We start from the raw sequence: 24,579 nt of genomic DNA, 5'->3' as shown, positions 1-24,579 counted from the left end.
TTAATGATTACTCTGCCTCATGTTTCAGCTATAGAGCTTCTATTGAAAAAGCAAATCACTACAGTTAAATAAAAGAGGCAGCAGAACACACATAAAAGAACTAAATACCTGCAGAAGTGTTTAACTGTTAGCTGAGAGTAATATTTAACCAGACTATAAATTTAGTAGATAAATGCAGCATTTAACTGAAGACCAGTTTTAGTAACAGAAGTGGGTAAGTGCCTAAATTGTACTGAGATAAAAAGCTCTTACATGAACACAATGTGAGCTATTATTCCATGCTTTAAGAAACTGGTTATGTTACAAAGAAGCTTAATGGGAGCTTTAATATTTTGAAATTATTAAGAGGATACAATATAAACCCAGAGCATTATTTAAGTTTTCTGGCATGCCATCTTCCATCAGCTTGAAGCGTGATACAGAACTTCATTTTCTTCAGAACTATTTGCATATGAATTTCATCAATACACAACCACAGCTGTCACAAATTCCATGTCTTTGGGAGTCACCATAAAGTTTTTGTAAGCTTAAACACCTTGATCAGTCCACATTGCTGCTGTCCACATTGCCCATCTGAAAGAGGGCAACCTCTGATGGTGTCTTGGGAGGTGCTACTGTCCAGCAGTGAGATGATAGGGAAGAAAGGATGAGGTTTCCTCCCTTCATTTCCCACTCCTAAAGCTTGGGTTGCTAATGTTTATCCCACTCAAAGCATACAGCTAACAATCTTTGATTGTTAAATTTTACCCAAGGGTTCCAAAGGAAGGTTTTATGCATTTTTGTCACCTTATCTACTATTTTTGAAGCATTAACCTCAACATTTTGAACACTACTTTAATCTGAGGATGTAATCCATTAACCTGAATATGTGAGACACTTGGACATTTGCAAACATTGGAACAATGCCTCAACAATTTATTTAAATATGAACTACAAATTATTTAATGGAGAAAATACCTTTTTTTGTATCAAGCAATGAAATAAAGTTTTCTACTAAAGGAAAAATCACAAGATTCCTAGTAGTCCGTGGAAAAAATAATTTATTGCAATTTCTTTTGCACATTACCATGAAACATTTATACATATATATTCTGTGCTAATAAGATATACTAGATATAGACAATTTTTATACACAAAGTAATTGCACTATTCTATTTTATAATGCAAATATTCAGAAATGATCAGTCAGATAAGAACAGATACTATTCACATAAAAATGCACTATATATTAAAGTTATGGAAGGTCTATGCATCTGAAAACTTGTCCACTTTTACTAACTGTATCAGCTGATGAAACACACTATGTCCCTTTCCAAGCTTTACATCCCTTAATTATGTCAAGATGCCTAGAATATTACCAGGTCCTCTCAAGGAATAAAATAGGATCATTTCTGCAATTAGAGACACCAAACCAAAAGGCAACTGTATCAACCATGTCCCAGCAGCATGCCTTCCAACACCAGGGGCTACATCAGATGAGAATCAATGCACTACGAGTGGTCTAAAATTGTCCAGCAATCTATTACTAATATGACAATTTAATTTAGTTTATATAAATCAATGAGAAATACATTGCAAGTGAACAGCATTTCAGTAGAAGTACATTGGCACATGCTTCAAATGGCAGTATCAGAAAGACAGCTTCCCCCTTCCAATTCAGATGTTTACAGTGTCCACAAAGGGAAAATACAGGATGATATCAAATGAGAAACCTTTTTCTAACCAGGAACTTACAGAGCATCAAGTGTTATTCACCAAATGAATGAGAAGCATGGTAATAGCAGAACTAAATGTGATATCATATATGCAATAATTTTCGTAATGCTGCTTAAGGTTTTTTTTTAAATTATAGTTCCTTAGGTTCATTGTTCTGCCTTTCAACTGAAATACCTATCTTCCAAGAAATGTCATCAATTCACATAACCACAGTAGCTCAGAGATGAAGATGAAGATGTGAAGCATCAGATTGAAGTGGTTAGCTGTGGCGTGCATACTACATGGTTTCATTCAATATTATCTGGTGGTAGGAATGGTCACATGACTGACATGCAAAAATGCATATCAAAAAAAGGAAAGCTTGAAATACATGCTCATAGCAGAGATATAACAGTACCAAACAATGAGGACAAAAAATCAGCAAGCAAGCCTGGAGAAAAATGATAAGAATGACTTCAGGAGTAGGGCAAAAGACAATGGTATTGCACATGGCAATGGGAGAGACAATGTGAAAGAACACCTATACCATAACCTTACTGCCTGGCACCCTATTTGGAGACAGTATTGCACCCCATTCAGCGTCCTCTTCCTCTTCCCTCAGCTCAGAAAGCATCTTGCTTTGTTTCCTTGAGAGCATGCAAGCAGAATTTGAGAAGTAAGAAATTGTCTTTGAAGCAACAACATGGAGGGTTAATGCAGTGACAAAATACATTTTACAACTTGCAATCAGTATCAGTACATAGTAAAAACTAAAAAATCCCAAAGAACATAGGTAGTGCATGTATTTCTTTCATATGTATTGTATGTAGGAATGAAACAATTCCTACATGCTCTGGTGAACTACCAACTCTGCCTGACATACTTCAGTTTGCTCCCACCAGTAACTTGGGAACAGGGCAGAAGAGAAAGATATTAAAAACTGGAGAGGGAGTAAAATTGCAGTCATACATCTGATGCTCTTGGCAAGATTTATTTTTTACAACAAATCTGTTTATCAAGAGAGAAACTTTAGCTGAACCTCTGTTGAAATAATGAAGACAGTAATAATTAATCTTATGCAAACCAGCAGATGCAAAGTGAATAATTGGTCACAGTTGCTTTGTTGTACGTGTATTTCTGATGCAGTTCTACTTACTGCTGTACTGGTATCATGGAAGACATATCAGAGAAAAAAGGTGAAGGAGCAGCACTCCAAACCAACACTTATTTTTGTAAAATAGGTCTTTCTCAGAAGAAACTGCTGCTCATGGGGACTGATATTAGAGATTTCAACACAGGAATCAAGTTTGAGGCATGCTGAGCTGCTTCAGCCCTATCATTTTCTACTGGGCTAGTAGAGAAACAGTGTATTTTTAGCTTTGGTTTCACATCTCTTATGGCATCTGTAAACATTCTGTCCTTTTCCCTCACCGTGTCCTTATTACTGGTCTTCAGAGTAAAATATGCTGATGGATTTGCAAATGCTGAGCTAATAACTCTCCAATGGATATAATGAAAAGAAAAATACATCACTAATGTGCATCGATCCTAGACTGAAGATACTGGAGGTAGAAAACTTCACAGTAAAAGCATAATTAGCAGAAGTGTCTTCAGGATGATTTAAGAAATATTTTCATGCTTACTTCTATATGCCACTTCTTGAAATATTCTGCAGTGACCTTTCAGGAAGTTTACCATATAGTTTCTGAATAAATTTTAACAAGCCCTTATTTATTTTCATGTACAGTCCCCTTGTACATAACAATAAATGGCACTGCACAAAATAATACATTAGCATTCTGAGAAAAATTCTGAAAAGAAAACCGAGCCTACATGTGTGCATAAAGCAAAGTGATTACTTTAAAGTGATCAAACATAAAAAGCTGGTTATCTGATTTCTGCTTTTGGAATAAAATAATTATGCACGGCTTATAAAGTGCCAGAAAAGAACGATGAAAAGTATGTTCACAGGAGAAGTAGTTCAGAAAATCTTAAAGGAATAAAATTTTGTGCATTTTTTGTGTATGGACAGATGAAATTGTGCAGCCAGTGGAAAAGAATCAAAAGGTTAGAGAAATATACTCTTTCACTTTTCAAAATCACTTCTGACAAAATGATTTACCAGTTCCCATCATCACATCAGTGTATTTTACTATTCTCCTATGCTCCCAAACTTAGTATAATTTAGAAGAGATACCTGTTTTGGAAGAAGTCCTTCTGTCCCTAAGAATTACATCTATATCTGAATTTTAGAAAGAACAATAACTAACATAATTAGAAAGGCTTTTTCAGTGTACTTAACTGTGAGTCTTAAATGCTCCTGAAAATCAGGCTTACAATATTTCTCAGTCAGGTTTATTCCTGCCCCCATGTCTCCCTCTACAAAGCTCAATTACTGGCTAACAGTATCAGCAAGTGTCTCTCAGGACTGCTGTGAGGATTAACACAGCATCTCTGAAAGTCTTAAACTACTGAACCTTATATTCATAGTAAACATGTGTTAGGCTGGAGCAAGGAGAACACTCACCTGACTCCGTACCTCTCTGATATTTACATTTAAATGATAATGTGCCTTGAAATAAATGATAGGACATTTATAAGGCAGAAAAAAGGTGAAAGGTGTTTAATTAAAATGTATTTTAAACACAACAATAGATTGGTAATAATGGTAGCCATGTGAAGTTATAGTAATATTACTGTAGAATAAGAATAGAAAAGTATTCTCAAAATTGGCACCTAGAATATAATTGTAAGTAATATATAATCAAATACAGAATTAAAATGCAGAGCTAAAGTACAGAGGGTTAATACTGGGAGTTACCATTAAAAAGTCAATATTCATATACTTGGGTAGCAGTGGTAATAAATCTGGATTAGATCTCCTAAAAAGCCTAAACAGTTTAACAGCCTAAATTACATTTTAAGAAGTACATGAGCATTCAGACACATAATTAATTTCCTCTGACTTCCAAGAATCATTTCAGCCAAGGTGACTGATGACTTTCATTTTAGTCATGGGTGTTTTTAAGTTTAAATACATAGCAGAAAACTCATTCTTTTTATATTGTTTTGGGGCAAAATTCAAGCTATGTAAATTACTTTTTATCTTTTTTTTCTTCCTGTTGACATGTTGGATGGAATGTATGCACCTGCTCAGCTATGGCAAAGGAGCTGGCATACTGTAACCTAATTGTCTAAGCTTGCAGCACACTTTGAGCCTAGACCTCATTGGCTTTTACTGAATCTCAGGATAATACATGCCCAGAATTCTAAAACTGAGGCATTAGCTTAAAGGTCCTTCAGTGCTTGAAGAGCTCTACCCCACCTCATTTTGAGAAGACAGCTTAGGCTGACATGTCACTCACAAGAAGTAGCTTTTAACCTGTTTATTTCTAAAGTGGGACCTCTGCCATGCAACAGTCTCTGTAACAAGCAGGTGCCACCTGGGGTTAAGAGACCACCACACACATCAGGTGTGAACCTGCCTGCAAATAGTTGCTTGACTGTTGCCTAAATATTTGAAAGCACATTTTCTCACTCACTGCAAGAAAGCAAATGGTAAATTTTGAAGTGCTGGTAACCAGACATGTCAGCTAAACAGAAACTGACATTATATTGCAAAATCTAGTACAGTGCAGAAATCTGTAAGAGGGAGATATAAATATTTAAACACTTGGCATTCCCTCAAGGACTTTTTGAAATCAAAAGTACTCTTTCAGGAACTGCACAAACTGCAAAGACAAATAATCAAGGATTTTCAAGTACTGTCAAGATAATAAATGTGTTAATGAAAGAGTGTTGCAAAAAACTCTTCAATTTTTTTCTGTGGAACATTTAGTTTTGCAAATGTAAATGTATCTCCATGGTTTAGATTAAATTTTTAATGTTTATGTTTGGAAAAAAAAACAAAATTACACTCTGGTTACTCATACCTCTGTCTCTGTACTCTTTCTGGACAAAAACCAAACCTGCATTGGTTCTTTTTTGCCCTTCATAGAAACTGGACCTCTGTACTCCAGGTGGAACTGAGGATCTGAATTTTCTGGTGTCATAAGACACCTGAAATTGAAAGAGAAAACACGTAAATGAATGGACTTTGCATGCACGCCACACACTATGCAAAATATTAAACATGCTACATGTACATGAACAGACTATCAAAAGATTCAATTCCATCTCTACATCATTATTCTATTTGCAGACCAGTAACTGTGTATCATAATGCAGTTTGCCATACAGCTTCATGAGAACTCACATACTTACATAATGCTAGCAGGAGGACTGTCACATTCAACTCCAAGAAAACTTTTATGGTATGCTGACAAAATGATTTATTTTAAAATGTCAATACCAATAAAAATATTACATCACTCACCTGTAAGTATATTCAGAGACATTGATCTTTCCCTTTTCTCCAGTAGTTTCTGTTCTGCTTGTAAGATTGACCGTATTTCCAAAGAGACAGTACCGTGGCATCCTTTGACCTATGACACCTGTGACTACCTCACCAGTATGGATTCCTATGGTTATCTTTAGGAGAAAAAATTAAGTCTGAATATTCAAAAGAAATGTAATTAATCTGATACCTTTGAATAAACACAGGCAACATGCTACTTATATCTACTAGAGTTTATTTTTCCAAAGTGCTACTCCTGCCTCTTCAAAGCCTTGCATTTTGTGGGATTTGTCACTTCTTTGTTTTTTAACTTTAGTACAGTGCCATGCCTCTCCAGAAAGCCCCACAATGAGTGAAATTCCACTAATATACAGTGGTGTCAGTAACCATTGCTGTACCTGTCTATGGAACTGTAATTCTCTTTTTAACACAATAATGTCTCATTCTGACATGAGGATCTGAGGGGTGACTGAAAATATCAGGGAGGGAATATCATTTTTCTGCTCCTTGAGCTGAAGAAGACTCAACAGACTACACTTGATGCACAATAGGAATTCACTGATTATATTGAAATTATCAGAAAACAGACATAAATGATGTGGACCTAAATAAGTCCTTTACCCTTTAAAGCACAATAAGCATTTTAAGGTCTGGGAACTGGGCATGTAACAGCTACATGTGACTTCTCATATTATTTGTATGTATCAGACTCAAAATCTAACAATATCAAGGCCTATGCCTTGCGTGGACTAGGACTAGAGCATTATCTTACTACAGAACATCATCATGCTGTCAAAGAATCATGCTGTACTAACCTGCACAGGCTCACCATCTACTTGAACTTGGCCTGCTATTTCCATCATATCCAAAGCCAGGTGGCAGATAGATCGTGCATGATGCATGCAAGGCTCTGGCAGACCACTCACTGTCATATACTTGTCCCCAACTGTTTCCACCTATCAAGATAGATATTATTCAATTACTTCATTATTATGGTTTTTAGAGTACTAGAATTGATGTAGCGCTTCAAGACTTCTTCTCCTTTGAAAGAGTTCCCTTTTCCTTTCATTCAAATCACTCTTATTACTGTCATCTCTGCTTGTTATTGAAGGGAATTTATCATAAACCTACAATGCAGCAACTTACAATGACTGTGACTGTGTAAACCTGAGTCTCTCTTCTGGTGTCTTCTCAATGAAACTGAGCTCTATGTTTGCTCTGACTCACACCCTTAATTCACATGGTACAGGACACAAAATTCAGTTTTAGCAAGACCTAGGAATGAACTGCATCGATATAAACACACAAGCAAACACATGTACATATATATGGGATGCATATGTATCTATCTCTGTACCTTCCTGCTACCAGCCACCTTTGCAACTACACCTCACTCCTGAAGTGAATGAAGGAATGAAAGTCACATTGAGTAACTGAATAGTAAGTCATAATTTACAACTACAAGACCCAGGAATAGAACTGAAGAACTTAAAGCACAAGGTCAAAAGAACCACAAATGGCTTGTATGAGTTCACATCAGCTAAATGTGGAAGTACAGTTATATGTCCAGACTCCAGAACTCGTGATGACAATTTAGCACTTTATGTTCCTTCAGACATTTAGAGATAACCAAAATACTCTTCTGTAGCTATCTAATATCAGGTAACACAGTTCAGACTGAAAACATTAGCTGGTTCTTTTTAAAAGCCTAAAATCCAAGAAGACTGGGAAAGAATGACGGCATAGTAAATTATAGAAAAGTAACGGATTAGATACTTAAAAAATCTTATGCTTACCTTATAAACAAATGGATTCCTTCGTGAATCAGTCAGAATATCAAATCTTGTGTAAAGATCATTTAAAAGATTGACAATTTTCATGGCTCCCTCTCCAGAGGCATGTTTGCTACAAAAGGCATTGAATCCCACAATGCCACTGAAAAGAATGGTGACGTTGTCGTAGCGCTTGGCTGGAACAGGACGCTTGTGTCTCAGCTCATTTGCCACTGATGGTGGCAGGACAGAGTACAGCAACCTACACAGGTAAGGAAAGAAAGGCAAAAGTGAAAAAAGAGAATCTGGAGAAAGGTGTTTACAGCAGCACTCTTCACATATTAACTTCCTACCCCCCACAGAGTTTATAACATACTCCTGCCATCAACAAGCAACAGAAAAGGTGTTTAATAAAGAATATGTTATTTGGAAAACAGGAAGTGATCTACATCAGCATACCACTTAGAACACATTAATACATCTAAATTATCAACAAAATGAGACATGTATTATTAATTCTTCTGACATGATTTGTTAGTAGTGTCTTGGATCATTTTTACTTCTTTCTGCCACATCCTCAGCTCATATAATATGGTTTTTCTCACAGAACCATAAAAACTGCAAAAAAGACCAAAAAGAGATCAAACAGTTTTCCATCTCTGATCAATTCATGCATTTCTAAATCCTTCCTCTCTGTTGAGCACGCTTGTTTTAGGGTCTAGAGTGTCTTTTTAATAGTCCATATGATGTATTAACATTTGTTCATATTATAAATTATGCAAATAAAATCCAATCACACACAGAGAAATTCACCCTATTCTCATGTGTTTTCCTTCAACTATCTAACTCCTATCTTAAGGTCCAATTCTTTCCTGAAGATCTCTGACTGTTCCACAGATCTTGAACTGCATTTTGTACACAGCCTCCTGCACAGTCCCTCATTAGTTGCATTTTTGGCAAGTTCACTACTTGAGTTATAATTAGTGAATACTTTTGGCACATCACACAGTAAGTGACACTATCTGTTCCAGCAGCTGCCATGAAGGGAAGAATTCCTGAAGATAAAATGACTTTATAAAGTAAGCCAACAGGAATGAAGACAAAAAATACTCCTTAGGCTTTATTTTCTCTGGTTCTCCTGTCCATCCTTTTCAAGTATTTTTAAAATATTTTCCATTACTCCATTATACAAAAAAATGTATCTGTCAATAGAATTATTACAGAGATGGGACTGTGTTTTATAAATAAGAGTCAATCGTGAACTACATGCTACTTTTACAAGCTTTTTAATTTGCCAATCATTGTTGAGGTGAAATGCCATAGACTAATGACATTTGAAATTGACTTTATAGTTATCTGTAGTACTGGATTTAGGGCCCAATGCACACTTACTGCTATGTGTTATTTTTATGTACTTGTATCTAGACAAACCCAAATTTATTTCTACAAGTAACTATTACATCAAATTCATAGCATTAAGCTATTGCAAAGTTTCAGTTTTACACAAACTGTTTTCAAGGTTTATAAGATATGTTTTTCTGTTCTATTATCCTGTGCCAGAAAGAAAAAAGTTGGTTTACTGATCTCTGTCAAATAAGAGCACTTGGGCATTCATCAAATTCAATTTCGCTACAGTGACTGCATGTAAGTTTCCAAAATTTTAGGTAATTCACAAGTAAAAATGAATTGTCAGCTCATTTTTTATAACTTTTCTTGTCAGGGAGGGAGTCATCAAAACGTCTAGGCATATAATGGCCTAGACTGTGGGTGACATTTGACAATCTAAATAAAGAAATACCCTATTAAGTGTTCTTTCTCGTCTCCAAAATTACCAGTCCTATTATCTCTGATATTCCTTACAAATTCTCTTATTCTTTAAAGAAAGCAGCTATAAATAATATATTGCTTTGAGTGTTTCAGCCCAAAATTGGGACTTGGTTCTTACGTGTCTGTCTTTTTCTTCTCATCCTCCAGCGCGCGCAGTGTGTGCTGCAGTCTGTCGGTGAGGATCTCAAGCTCCTGGGTCAGTTTATATTCCTCTCGGAACTGCTCTCCCAAAAGAACTAGGTCACGGGTAGCATCATGCAACGGGATATCACTCAGATATAAACCTCTCCTGGTTAAATCATCCAAGTTCATCACACTGCAAAGCACAGGAATATAAAATAATATGGGTAAAATGAAACTTGCCAAAGGAGTATTTAAAGCTCAAAAAAACAGCAGTCTGCTGAATAACAGTAGAAAGATGAAGCTTCTGAACTTGTGATGAGCTGTACAACATATCCCTCCTAGGAAACCTCTTATTTGTGATTATTCATTTTAACCCACAGCTCTTGATTTTTGTGTTTAAATACAGAATTCTCAGGAAGAGTTCCATGAGCATATCAAATGTATGTACTTGAGCACACCAAGTGAGATCATGTAAAGAATCTTTCCATTCCATCCTCCATTCCAATCACTTTATCACCAATCTATTACATTAAAACTAATGAAAAAATCCATTAATCCACATAGAAAACCAAATCATTGCCACATATCTTAGCATTCTCTGAGTAAAAAACAAAAGATAAAACTTGCTAAAAAAAAAAAAAGGAATATGAGGAATAACCATTTGTACAAACTGGGCCAGAGCAAGCCAATATTTGTATTGAGTATTTAACACATAGTCAAGTTCCAATGTTTAAATGCTTCTACCTCTTTTAGTATAAACACATCAAAACCAATTAAATCAATACTTGAACCAATTAGTCTCTGTAGTACTACTCTCATAAGTGTTCTTAAAGTTAGTTAATTTTTAAATGAAAATCAGTATTATAAAACTCTCTAGGTTTGAAGTACCTTGGTGAACAAAGAAAGAGAATGCTGTCTGCTTCAGGCAAGTAGATCATTTGCCCTTTCAGGCGTAAGCAGCTGATTTCTGTGCCAGTCAGTTCATCTTCACACTCCAACTTCTCCACATCCAACAGCCCCTCCTGGTGATGAAAAGCCACCACTGTGTAAGGGCAATGGTGTGTTATGCACCAGGCCTAGTATGTAAGTGCATTCACTACAAAGGCAGTCAGAATGTTTGGAATAGACTTACAGCTTACATTAAACCCTGATTAATTTCTCATTTGAACACCATGCACTGTCTCTATTTTAATACTACAATTTGCCACCTTGAAGACACAAAGCATGGTATCCTTCTTTACATTCCTGTTCGTAATTCCTTCTTTTCTCCACGCTGTTCCTTAACAATAGCTTTGACCATAGTATTGCCTACTCTGTGAAGTTCTATCTGTGCCTGGGATCATCTCTAAGAAATCATTCTGGTTTCTCTCAGGTACGGTTTTCTTTAAATAAAAAGGATCTTTGATGTAGAAGGTGTTACTCTACACACTGCATCTGCTCGTATCACACACCTTGTCTCCTTCCATCTTCAGAGAACAGGACACAGACCTTTGTATGAACATATGAGCTCAAGCAAGAACACATTTCATATTTGTTTCCCACACTCTTATGAAGTAAACTAAATGTAATTACCTCTCTACATTTGGTTTGATACAACACCATAAACTAGACTGGCCCCTTGCAGAGAAAGCATCAGACATGCAGTGTGTTTACTTCACCATTCCTATAAAACACCCTGCTTAACAGCTATTCACAAATTCAGGACTCTCTCTTGGCTCAAGACTCAAAAAGGTCTAGGCATACTACAGAGAATTTTCTCTGAAGACTTCTGAGCCTTCTGCACTTCTTATCTCTCCAAAGCACACTTCCTTAAAGAAAAGCTGGGAAAATATAGTCTAGTTACCTTAGTCCTCAGTACGAAGACTGTATTGATATGGGAGAGGATCCCATGGAAGCTAATATCAATGTGAGGCCGGACCAAGGAGAAAACTGACAACAGACTGCAATTTCCTGGCTGCAGCTAGAATATTAAAAAACAGAAAAAAGAGAAAAAAACCCAACTGTTATGCTTTATAATAAAAATATACATAGAGCAGTTAGATTCCATTTTCTTACATGACAATACTGAATAGAAGAGAATTTGTGCATCTCTCCACTGAATAACAAGGTTTTAAAATTATTTTCTTCCTGCATATGGACATGACCATAAGGAACAAAACTGTTGTAGAATTAGGTTATTTTTAAGTCCTTTTTCTAACAAGAGAAGCACAATTTAGTCAATATTATACACTTACACTGGAATGCTATTAGACAGAGAATCTTCATCTTTATAACTAACCTGTGAAGCATCTATCACTATGAATTTCCTATGGCTATTCATGCATAAGAATCATCTAACCTGTGGAAGGACTCTGTATATAGCATTGCCACACTGTGTGACCACCAGATCTCTGTCAAATATGATGTGGAAAGGAAATGCCTTGCAGAAAGTGTAGGGACTGATGCGAGACTCTTGGGTACCGTTTTCTTCAAATCTGTCAAGGTCCTCATAGTAGTCCTCTTCTTTTGATTCTTTTTCTTCAATTAAAAATTGAATGTGGTCACACTCCTCATTTCTCTGTTGAATAACCTAGAGAAATGAAGAAATAATGAAAAACTGAAAACTCTGCTACTCATTAGTAACTGGAGTGCTACTATGGAGACAGGAATGTATTTAGAAGAGAAAGATAAATTCAAGAATTATATTCACATCTTGAAAAATACCGTATTCTAACAAGAATTTCTGATTTCACAGTCTTTGTAATTACAGGTAAATAATTATGCCTTTGCTTAGCCACAGCTGCTGCCTGCAAGAGCAACATATTGAAGATCACCCAAATACAATTTATTAAGCCTGAGTGAAATGCAAATCCTGAAATGAGGAGTCAAGACTCAGGTTGAGCTTGATTTTTTTTCTTGCCAGAAAATAGGGTGGGCCCTTCCCCTGAAACGAACCTGTGTGAGCTTTGAGTCCCACAGAACCCCTGAATCCTTATTTTGATCAAAGCTGTTTGCAAGGTCTATAACACAACAGCTAATAGTGCTGACTGTTTAGTGATGACTAAACAGTGCTAAAAGGGTGGGTGTGTCACTGACAGCAAGAAGGAAAGTGGATGGAGCACATGTTAGGATGTACAGCCCTTACCATTCCAGCAGACTGCAAGACCTGAGCTAACAGACAAAACCAAAGCAATCTTTTCTGGGCTACAGAGCCCAGATTTAATTCCATATTAAAGGAAATGACAGCAAAACTAGAATCATCTACATCAGTGGAATATCAAAAAGGTGTCCTTAACATAGCATTACACTCTTCAGTAATTTTATGCAAAGTTAGTAAAAAATATGAAATTAATAGGCATCATTTTGTTTGCAGCGAGAGTCATGTATGGTAATACAATTTCAGCTAATAACTAGTAGAATAACATCATTTACCCTGAGAAGCTAAATCCACCTCTTTTCAAATTTAATTAGACTTAATGATTGGAAAAGAACAATTCTATTTACATAGTATTGTTTAGCAGCTTTTTTCCGGAACATGTTCCACCTGATTCTACTTTCATGTTGACTCTGATCCTAAAGTCACTGAAGCAAAAAAAAAAAAATTTCATAAAATTTTTAAAGCGTCCTGATTTAGCCCTTTACACATAGCCTTAACCACAGAGATTAACAGTTACAATTTGAAAACAGAACAGATATGCACATACACTGCAACTGATCCCTAAGATGTTAGATTTATTAAATATTTGATCTCCAGAAGTGCCAAAAATAGTACTTGATGGGCTAGGGAGTGCTGATGCCCTTATTTGCTCCTAAACAAATGGAGGACTGTAAACAACAAAACAGTATTTTATTGTTAACTGATGATTAATTTAAGGTGACAATGTTCTTTGATCTACAAATTGACTGCTCATTTGAAGGAATGAGAGGCTATTCTGGAGGACAGTTTAGATTTAGGTGCTCTATAGCTGTGTGCTGCATTATTCTCCTCTTTCTGTTGCTTATGTAAGTAACTTAGAGAAAGATCAGCCTGCTAAATTTATCAGCTAATGTAGGTACCCAAAGCTGGATGTACAAATAAATTCAAATAATGATGATGAGAAAACCTAAGTGCCTCAAAAACTCTACTAGTAATCCACATCTCAGTGTATGACAAAGATAAGTGGGAAATTATGACATAATAAGGGGTAAACCTCAGAAAATATAAATGGTGGTCATCTGAGGAAAACACATTAAGTGGGTTTGTCTAGGAGAAAGGAACATAGTAGATGAACACCTAGTTTTCCTCTGAATTCAGAATTTAAAAGTTTTCCACATCCTCCATTAAATCATTATCCCTGAAATTGTGAGTGTGGTCATACTGAAGATTATCAGAAGGCAGTTTAAGAGTCTTAGTTCTTACTTTCTATTACTCATGCACACTCCCAGTCCAAAAGGTTTTATTTTAACAGTACCATTACTATGGCCAGAGATAGCTGAGATTATGCACAGAAACCTTTCCCAAATTGTGAAGATTTATCTCTAGAACTGATCTATGATTTCAGATTATTTCCAGTCTTGGATCTAAAAGTGTTGCTCTTGCCACAAACGGAAAAAAACCCTGCATATTTTGGATGAAAACCTTCTTAATTCAGCAAAGCTGATTTTAAAGAAGCTAATAATTTTTAAGGAAATGTTTATATTAACAACACAACACCTTCCAGATATACTATCTCCTTTAGCCATCTTACTCACTACACACTAGTACTCTGTTACCAGCCTGTACTTACAGACTTTTTCCTACTACAACACAGCATTTAACAGGTTCCTTTAATAACTTCCCGTTTTATTTCATTTATTATAAATGAATGATGCATCAGTAAACAAAACTCGGGCTTAGATTAAGAAAACTATAAACTATAAACTACCTATAAAAATAGAACTGCTACATGCTTCCTAGACATCTAGCTAGTTTGAGCCATGACCCTCTGCAGATCCTACAAGCTCACACAGTGACAAAGTCAGTCCTCACACATGCTGTGCTATTTTCCTAACCTTTATAGATTAGAACTGTGCCAGTAACAGTGAAAAGCTGCAAATTTCCCAAGCATCTTCAAGTTCATTTGAAACACTATTTTTGACCAGACTCCAGAGCATCTAGAAATGCTTGCTGCATTAGTGCAACGTGCTAGTGCAGCAAATGAACACCAGGCCAAACACATGGACATGTGTCAGACCTACAAGACAGACACAGAGCCAGCAGCACATTCCTGTAAACATGATATGCTGTGGACACGGCTGGTTTATGCAATTTTATTCTGATCATTCATGCACAGACACTTATTAACAGATGCTTTAATCATACCCCTCTTCAGGCTACAAAATCTACTGATGCATCCCTAATTAACTTCCCAATAGATATGCAATTTCATTATGTCTTTTCTGCTCACACAACTTAGGAACTATCTAATCTTCCTATCTCATTACGTCATCCACCTTGTCAGCAAACTCAAAATAAGCACTTCTGACTGTTAACATAAGATGCTAAATTCTGTTCCTTCACCCTTGCACCTGTAGATCCAACCTAACTGGTCAGGTATTTGTTTGGCATAAGGACCTGCCCTAGATAGTCTGCTAAGCTTAAGTAGAATATAACTTATCTACTGTTATAGAATAGAACTTATCATTCTGCAAGCAAAGTTTGCAAGCCACACAATTTCAGTATCATTTAAATATTGTTGAAGAAGTCTCTGATAAATGCTTGACAAATCAAAGTTCAGTCACAAAGCAACAAAGCCAGCAATCAAGTCTAATTCTTCCTCCCCCTGCAGTCTTAGCTGGTGAAGTGACATCAGTTCACAATGTCTAAGAGCTCAATCACCATAGTAACTGCAGTTAAAACTTAAGGGAGAAATCACTCTCTTGCTTTCAAAGAGAATATATAACATCTAACTGCTAACCTGCCTGTGCCTTCCAGGAGATGTAGCTTCAGAGTTTGTCCTTGCCTAATCAAGTGAAAAGTAACACCAATATTTCAGGGAATAACAATTCAGAGAAAATTTATTTTAAAATGAGTGTGGTTTAATGTATTTGGTGAGCTTCACACAAGATATTAAATCAAGAAGTACTGCTGTGATACAGAATATATAATGAGCACATGCTATCTGTTAAGCTGTCACTACGTGTCTACAAGACTCAATTCTGTGGATCTGAGCATATCCCCAGGACACACTCGTATTTCAGCATGGCAGGATAGAATGTCCTTGGACAGGGTTCTTTTTTGATGAGATTGTGAAAATGAATACAAAAACAGGGGGGCTTTGCCCTTTAGAGGCCAATACAGCATGAAATTCTTGATCTCCTCTGATCAAAACTGACTGTGCAATGCTGCTTAACAAAGTTCACTGTAGCTGCTTCAGAATGATACCAAGACAAAGGAGTTCACTGCGGAAATGGAACTGGAAAACTTTCAGTTTTGCATACCCAAAGATAGAACCATGGGGATATCTGTCCCTGACAGCTGGCTTCAAAGCAGACTGTCTCACTTCACCAAACCCCTGTGCCTGGAGATAGTGAAGTTTACAGCTGCCCCAGTGCCAAAATTAGAGTCTGATCATGCTCCATGACTGACTTATCTTCACACAGAGTTAGCATTGTAATGTGTGGACCAGAACTGCTTGTCTTCCATGACAAGCACCCAAGTATGTCTTAGATCAGCTCTCCAGCTGGTCACATCCTCACTTTGTTTTTTCACACTGCCATTAGTAAGCCTGAAATGACCATCTTGTCAAGGACTTCCCCTGTTCTTTTCTCATTTTATATTGTAAAACATCTTCCCTATGTAAAAGATTTTGATAGTCTGCTCTTAAATAACAGAACTGCAGAAATCTGCTCTCCCAACAGATTTTTGGGCTCTGCTGGATTATGCACAACACTCTTTGTTGACCATATCATTAGTAGCCTTGAGGGAATCCTTGTCCTGACTTCACCTTCACAGGTCACCCTCATTTATATACAAACAACCTCTGACAAGAGAAGCAAGAGAAGGCATATCCAGTAGGCTGCTAACAGAGATCTCATGACAAAGTTTGTCACCAGCAAGCATTGTGATGATTTTTTAGTTCTCATACTGAGACTGGCAGAACATGAACATTCTCAGCGCATACACAAAGTCAGCCACAATTTTTGAGACAATACCTGGCTGCAAAAATGATTTAGTCTTAGCTCTATTTACTAAAAGTGGATTACCAAATCAGAGAAGATAACGAAAATTGGATTTGAACTAATTAATCAGTAATGTCAACTTGGGCTTTCCTGAACTATTCAACCAGAATTCTGAATCCAAGCTCAAAACAAATTGGTTTCCTTTCAGTGCTAACAACATCTAACAGAAACAAAATTACACTTTCCCTCCAACCCTGTTCCCCCTTTCCTTCTGCACACACATACTCTAGATGTTAAAAGAGAATGTTCCCAAAGGACACCATTTTGGAAAAGGAGGCCCTACTTTATTTCAGAAGATGTATGGTTTTAGATATATAGATATATAGAGATATATAGATATATATATAGAGATATATATAGATATATATGTACACACAAAATTGTTCTGTGTGAGACTGAAGAAGGGTAATAAAATTAAAACTTTTTTTCTCTTCAGCTATTTCTCCACCAACAGAAACAATGTGAGACAAAACAAGAACAATAGTTCTTTAATATGTAGTTTCCTCTTGCGATCATTAGCTGGTTTTCTCTGCAGGCTGAGGAAGGTGATCTTTCCCCTCTCCTCAGCATTTGAAAGGCCTCACCTGGAGTGCTGTGTCCAGCTGTGGGCTCCTCAGTACAAGAGAGATACAGAGCTATGGCACAGAGTCCACTCCCTCTAGGAAGGGCTGCTAAGATGATCAAGGCACTGGAGCACCTCTCAGAAGAGGACAGGCTGAGACAGCCAGCACTGTTCAGCCAGGAGAGCAGATGGACAAGAGGCAATGGGCACAAACTGAAACGCAGGATGTGTTGTCTCTGCATCAGGAAACACTTTTCTGCTATGAGAGAGATGGAGCACTGGCACCTGTTGTCCAAAGAATTTCCAGAGTCTCCATTCCTAGAGGTAGCTGAAAGATGTCTGAGCATGGCCCAGAACAACTGGCCTTAGGAGGCCAGCCATGAGCAGGTGAGGTTGAACAAAATGACCTCCAGAAGTTCCTTCCAACCTCAGCCATTCTGTAATCTGTGAAACAAAGTCTAACCACTTAATGACACAAAACCAGCATTATCAAAAACAATTAATCTCTGCTACCACCTATACAGACACTTGTAATACATTAGACAAATTCAAAGTTTCCTGAAAATACAGAATTAGAAGAATGTATTCTCTCTAACAGATTTATATAAGCATTTGTTCAAAACAGATGGAGAAGAAAAGTGGATAATGAAGTATTAAACATCAAATTTCAGATATCAACATTTTATTAATATAAAGAGAACTGCAGGACTTACTAAGTCAGTCCTGTGTTGGTTTGGATAAGGAAATTTAAAAGGACAACTCAGGAATCTTTTTTTGCAAGTCCAAAGGCGACTCCTGTAATAACATTGGAAACTTTGAGCTAGGCACTGAGGTTTTTATCAGATTCAAAAAAAACCCCATTCTTCCTTAAGCAAAATTCTAACTGAGGTTCAAACCAATAATTTTACAGTAGAGGCACTGATTGGTCCACAAAACCTGAAGGAGTTAAAAGCAGTTCCACTATTTTCCTGTGCTGTGCTGTGTCAAACAATGCATTGCTAACAGACTAAAATGCAAAAGCATTAACTCATTAAATTATTAGGCAAAGAATGGAGATGAAAGAAGTTGGTCTATTTTTTCTCCTATTCTCAATATTTTGAACAGTGAAGCTACCTAGTTATTACAATGCCAGACTTCACTTTAAAACCTTCACTCCATACCATTCCTGACCTGTGGAGTAAGGGAAGAAAACTTTCAGTGTCTGTGGATAAGCTCCAAATTTCAGCTTTTTTTTTTCATTTTTAGAGAATAAATTCCCTCCTTATCTACCACTAAAGTTTCTGAGTACCTGTGGAGTACAGCAGTGTGCAATGTCCTAGAGATGTCAAGACACAGGCTTTATTAATCAGGAGAGGCATGAAAATGATCACGGTTAAGGGTACATTCTAACAGGGAGAAGTTTAAAACTGGGGTAACAGACAAAATAAGACAATATAAACTTTCTTCAGTTTAGAGGTTAATACTATTTCTAGGCACCTATGTGCTTCTACTTCAGACAGTCTAGAAGAATAGTATAGATTTAACTTAGGCTTTGCAATTATTTACAGTAGGTTTGACTACTAGTATTAAATACTGATTTACTTACAGTACAACTGTAAAATTTCTAGAAAAGCCTAAACCAGTTAAATTAAAACAAGAAGAAAATACATAATAAATATTTAAACCTCTTTAGAACATTTATTATTTGTGAGACAATCAAGATGGATATTAATACAATTTTTTCAGCAAATAGCCTTAGATTGAGAGGACAGTTCATCAAAAGTTTGTGCTGCTAGCTGCTTTGGACAACAAAGATTTCTCCTCTGCCCCATGGATCACTTTTGCCTCTGTGTGGACCTCTGAGAGACAGAACATTAAGCCATGTAAAGGAACACATGAAGATTTAAAAAAAAATCCAAAAAAAGAAACCCTGTTGTTTTGAAACCAGTTCACTTCCTCAGTGTAGTTTATTTTATAACTTGACACCAGCTGGAAGGCAGAGCTGAAGAAGCTGCTGAAGGACAAACCTGAGCACTGAGAGAACAGGGACTGCTTAAGCTGCTACCAAAAGAAATGCTTGTCAAGCAACAGCTTCAGCACTTTTGCAGCCAACTTTCCAACATGGTCCTCTTTGTCTGTCTCAACACTTCAAATAAAAAGGGATCTAAAAAGAGGATTGTTTTGATTGTGTTGTATCCTTCTGTATCTGATTACTAACACCTGCTGCAAAGTTTGAACTATGGTTTTCTACAAAAGAGAATCCAAACAAAGACACAAGTATATCACCACACTAGACATCTACTATAAACCTGAGCTAGCTTAGAACAGGAAATCTAAAAGACAAATACTCTGATACAGCAGTAAAAAAACCTTTGTCATTGGATTGCTTGCAAATCTCTTACCTGAGCAAGATCATGTTTTTGTGATAAAATAATGAAAGGATTTTCTCAGCAAGCATATAATGAAACTGTGCCAGAAAAGTAGTATAACTAGGGAATATTTAAAAAACCCAAAGAACGATTGGTGTATCTGCTTAGATTCTTTTCTACTTGATGAAAAAACCTTCATATAAGTTGCAATATTTCTAATAGCAAAAAGCTTTCATTTTTTGTTTCTCTCCCCACATATATTTACACCTTGGATCAAACTCTGATTTTATACTATTACATATGCAAGACCTGATCAATTAAATCTTTCTGTTGCTCTGTATGGGCAAATAAGAAGCCTCTTTCCCATTTCACAAGCGACAGAGCAATCACATCATTGCATTAACTCTGTCACTGAGGAACATTCTCTTCATTTCTGTGGCTCTAGGTGCACATCCAGTCACATTTCCCTGCAATGACAGCAAGAAGCCACAAACATATCTTTTTTTCTGGGAAGAACCTTGCATGCTGGCTGGGAGGAAAACACTGCTTGCTGCCCAGGTCTCATCAATGCACATCAGCCTCACAGTCTGCACACAGATGAAGAATTTAGGAAAAAGAGGAAATGTCTGCGTTCTCAGAGAAAACACAGTTAGAAATATATGCCAAACATAAAATAAAGGGGGGAAAAAAGCAACCCAAATGAGCCAGTATCTAATTTCTTTACACATCCTCTTTACAATCCTTTTCTGAATAAGGGGATATTGTTCTGTACTGCTCCCAGTCAGGTCTGCCTGCCAATTAGAGCTGGCCTTCTCAGCACATAGCTGTGTCCTTCAAGCAACACAAATAATGATGGCTCTTCCTGAGAGTCAGTGCTGATGCCTTGATGCCTCTTCTTCACAGAAGACATCAACAGTGAAAACTACTGTTTGCATCACTTCACTTTTGGTTTTCTTATTTTTTTCCTATTGACATAAATTTGCAATGAGTATATAGCTTCAGACATTACCTTCATGTCTATTTCTGTACCATGGATCTGTTGAGCTACTGTTTTGATGATGCCAATGACAATATCCTGCAGACCTTCTCTTTCAGAATAGTAATGCAGAATGAGTCCCTTCCCCTTCTCTGCATCAGTGCATCTGAAGGAAGGGGCTCGCATCCCCGGGTAAATAGTAGCGAGGTGGTCATGCAGAGCATCCAGGTTCTGGAAGTAGAAATTAAAAACATGCTTATAAGGCATTCACTTACTATTTATTCAGAAAGTAAGCACATATTTTGTCCAATCTGAACAGCCCCTTTCTCCTACTGCTCATACTTCTACACATTTGCCTTATTCTCTGTAGAACTGCCATCACAGCAGGCTTTTCAGGTAGCCCAAAATGTTTTATATCTACCATGGCAACATTTGATCAATGAATGGCATAAAAATAAGGACTATTATAAATTACTCCAGATAGTAAGAGTCGTGCTTGATTATGCTGTATTTTGAAACATTTAGATGATTAAAGACCTTCTGTGTGTTTCTCAATCTGGTAACTCATCCAGTTTCATTCCTTCCTATTCTTGTCTCTGTAATCTCCTCTTCAAGTATTAATTCAGGAGCCAAATACAAATAAGCATGTCTGAACAAGCATAAATCTTTGTCCTTATTATCAGTGAAAAAGCCTAGTTCTGACACCATAAAATCAAGTTTACAGGGCCTGACAAAGTTCAAATTTTAAAGTAAAGATTTAAATGCTTGAAAGATCAAACTCAAATGTATCTTTTCTTTTGACAATAAATGAAAAACTCCACAAAATAAATAGAAATAACACAGCTGCTGTAATAATTTATCAGAAAAAGTTCTTCAAGAAAGGGCAGAGATCTTTTTTCTTCCCTGCTACTTTCCCAGATATTTCATATATTTAACTTTAAATTTTAACCAGACAAATTGTGATCTGGAGAGGAAAGCTCAATTATAAACTGATAGGCATACCTAATCAGGATATTAAAGAGAACAGCGAGATCAAAATCACACTTAAAACACAACATTAGATTCAACTTTGATTGTGAAGCAATTATCAAGGATCCAAGTTGCTATTTACTGTACATTTAACATAGAAAGAGAAACCTAGTTTGCAGGATAGAGCTGCAACCCACAATTTTTTTATTTATGGTGTAAAATTCATACAACTCTTTACATCTTAAGTCCAGAACATTGCTGCATATTTTAAATGTTGTTTTCTCACTGCCCTGCAAGTGACTGCTACCACCAGGCTTTGCATATTGTTTTCTGCCAACATAGGAAGTGAAGTGAAAATATTTTCAATGTGCTGTCTGGGAAATTCTCCACCTTTCATGAGCATCTGTCGATCATCAAATTTGTGGAGGCACACTGAACTTGATTTCATGTGAGCTGTGAAGTGCTTGAACAGCTGCCTTTTCTCTTGGAGACCTCCAGACATGACACTCTTAGCAATGAATTCCGTGGGATGCACTTAGCCTGGAATTTCCTCCTTCAGTTTTTCAGCTTGTTTCAAATTCATGTTTTTGTTGCTATATCAACATCTCCAAATTAGAACATGAAGAGGCAACAATCTGAGTGTCAATTCATTCCAGCTGTTAGTGGGCATTGACAAAAAAACATAATGCTTGAAGGCAAATTCTGTAGGAACTCTGCAGGGTTCAAGACAATGAAATTGGAAGAGACTGCTTTAAAAGAGTGTGGATGAGAAATGAGCAAGAGAGATGACTGGCTCTGAAAGATTGCCCCACCATCTCCTTCAATGGATGCAGAGCTGTAGTTTCAGTAGATATGTCTCAGAAACAGCTGGGATATATTGACCTTTTGGAGAAAACTCTCAAGGAGATACGTGGGAAAAGACAATAATCTTTCAGTTACACAGTCACCAGCTGAAGAATTTCAAACAGGGAGCAGCCAATGTCAAGGACAGAATTTTTGTAAAATGGTTGTCTAAGTATTAACATTTAAGTCTGGCACAAATGTGACTGACAACTGGAAATAGCCCCACTCTGCAAAACCACTTTGCCACCCTTCCACTCGTTTATGGCCAACTCTATCAAAGCAGTGTCACAGGTGAAGTCCATGTGATGTGTCCTTCAGCTTTTACTCTCTAATCTTCCAGAGTGGGGGACTTACTGTATTCAAAACTCACTTCGACACATAACCAAGGAGTTTTTCCAGATCATGGAGCTGAAATCACTCCTAGACCTAGACACTGTCATTGTTATTCCAACTCCTATTTCTTTGTTGTGTTCAACACATTCTAAATTGATATTGCAGATTCTGAAAGAACAAATCTCTTTTTTCTTGAATGTTCACCTGCTGTGAGCCAGAGATTAGGTCAGGTACAGATTATAATAGGCTAAACTCTCTCCCTGAATTCTTGGCTCCTAAACTGCTCAGATGTATGCCAGAGCTTGTGGTGGGACCAAAGAACAACTCCAGAGCTATGAAGAACAGTTATCAGCTCCATGGGGGACCACAAGGGAATCTCCAAGAAAGAACAAGCAGTCATACTAAATGGGGCTTATCCTGGTCTATCTAAAAGTGAGCATGGTGGTTGGCACCTGAAATACAAAAATGTGCTGTTCAGTGCTATGTGGTACACAGCACCTGGAAACTGATCTTTAAGAGGAGTTAATCCCCTTAATTTCAAAGCACTGCAAGTATGAAAGTCTAAATAGCCATGTAAACAATTCCTTAAATGAGATAACTAACCACTTTGATTTTCATACAATAGAAAGCCACTAAACTGAACATAGAAGCACACTTTGGGTTTCTTAGGAGGTACCTCTTTTCACATTGCTTCTCTCTGGCACAGTGTCTTTCAACATGATTAGCAAATTGTCCATGCTTGAGTTTTTCACATAAAGTATAAATATTTGATTTAGTTGCCCTTTTTATTTTCCTCTTTCATGAAGCTTGAAGTACCTGTATTTCAACTACGAATAAACGAAATTTTCTTGAGATGTCAAAGGAAATGGAATATAAATGTGAGATTTATTTTTATATATTTTAAAAAGTTGCTGTTCTCAATTATTTTGTGTATATCCTGGACTCAGTATACATTTCAAGAAGCACCTTTTGGAACTCTCTTGTGTTAAGAATCTGAGAAAAGTTTGGGACATTAAACCCAATCTGAACCTATTTTTGTAACAGGTATATAAAGTAGTTTCCTGACCTAATATGACTGCTGGAAGATGTAAAAGTAATAAATCACAGGTATTCTTGATTTTCCATTGCAATAAAAAGCTAAAAAGTACATTTCTGGCATAGCTACTAGTACATTAGTACTGTTAACATTTAGAAAAGTATATAATAGCCAATGTCATCTGTTAACACTGAAATTCAAACAAAGCAACTTAAAATATTGCCATTAGAATAATATAAATGTAAGCTGTTTCCACTTTTACAGATGTTTGGTGGTATAACAAACATGTCCAGTCCTTCCACAGCACACATGGTAAGGAATGAAAGGAGAAGTATATTATATGGAAAAGGGCATAAGGGAAAGCAAATGGAATCTCTCTTTCTAGCCAATACAAGAGCAACCAAAGTTAATCCTGTATAAAACCAAAGTATCTGAAGGCTTGCTTTGAAGGCAGCTTGGGAATGAAGCTATGAAATATAAAGGATGTCACATCCCATAGTGATTTACAGATTGCTCATGA

At 36.7% G+C, this 24,579-nt stretch overlaps 1 protein-coding gene across 1 annotated transcript in view; it reads right to left on the bottom strand.

Annotated features, from left to right (window-relative positions):
- Positions 1–1,022: 1,022 nt before the first annotated feature.
- Positions 1,023–24,579, bottom strand: part of GUCY1B1 (guanylate cyclase 1 soluble subunit beta 1) — a 41,507-nt gene continuing 17,950 nt past the window's right edge. The window contains exons 5-14 of the mRNA XM_030239287.2: positions 20,912–21,109; positions 12,152–12,382; positions 11,657–11,773; positions 10,702–10,835; positions 9,809–10,006; positions 7,888–8,125; positions 6,907–7,047; positions 6,071–6,225; positions 5,628–5,754; positions 1,023–2,342 (exon numbers count right to left, since the gene is read on the bottom strand). Of these exons, the coding sequence (XP_030095147.1) occupies positions 2,319–2,342; positions 5,628–5,754; positions 6,071–6,225; positions 6,907–7,047; positions 7,888–8,125; positions 9,809–10,006; positions 10,702–10,835; positions 11,657–11,773; positions 12,152–12,382; positions 20,912–21,109 (1,563 nt within the window). The 3' untranslated portion in view covers positions 1,023–2,318. The remainder of the gene's footprint in view (positions 2,343–5,627; positions 5,755–6,070; positions 6,226–6,906; positions 7,048–7,887; positions 8,126–9,808; positions 10,007–10,701; positions 10,836–11,656; positions 11,774–12,151; positions 12,383–20,911; positions 21,110–24,579) is intronic.

Source organism: Serinus canaria, chromosome 4, assembly GCF_022539315.1.
Source record: "Serinus canaria isolate serCan28SL12 chromosome 4, serCan2020, whole genome shotgun sequence".
In the NCBI taxonomy this organism is placed as follows: domain Eukaryota; kingdom Metazoa; phylum Chordata; class Aves; order Passeriformes; family Fringillidae; genus Serinus; species Serinus canaria.
The sequence above is the reverse complement of the archived record's forward strand: the minus strand, read 5'-3'. Positions and strand labels throughout refer to the sequence as shown.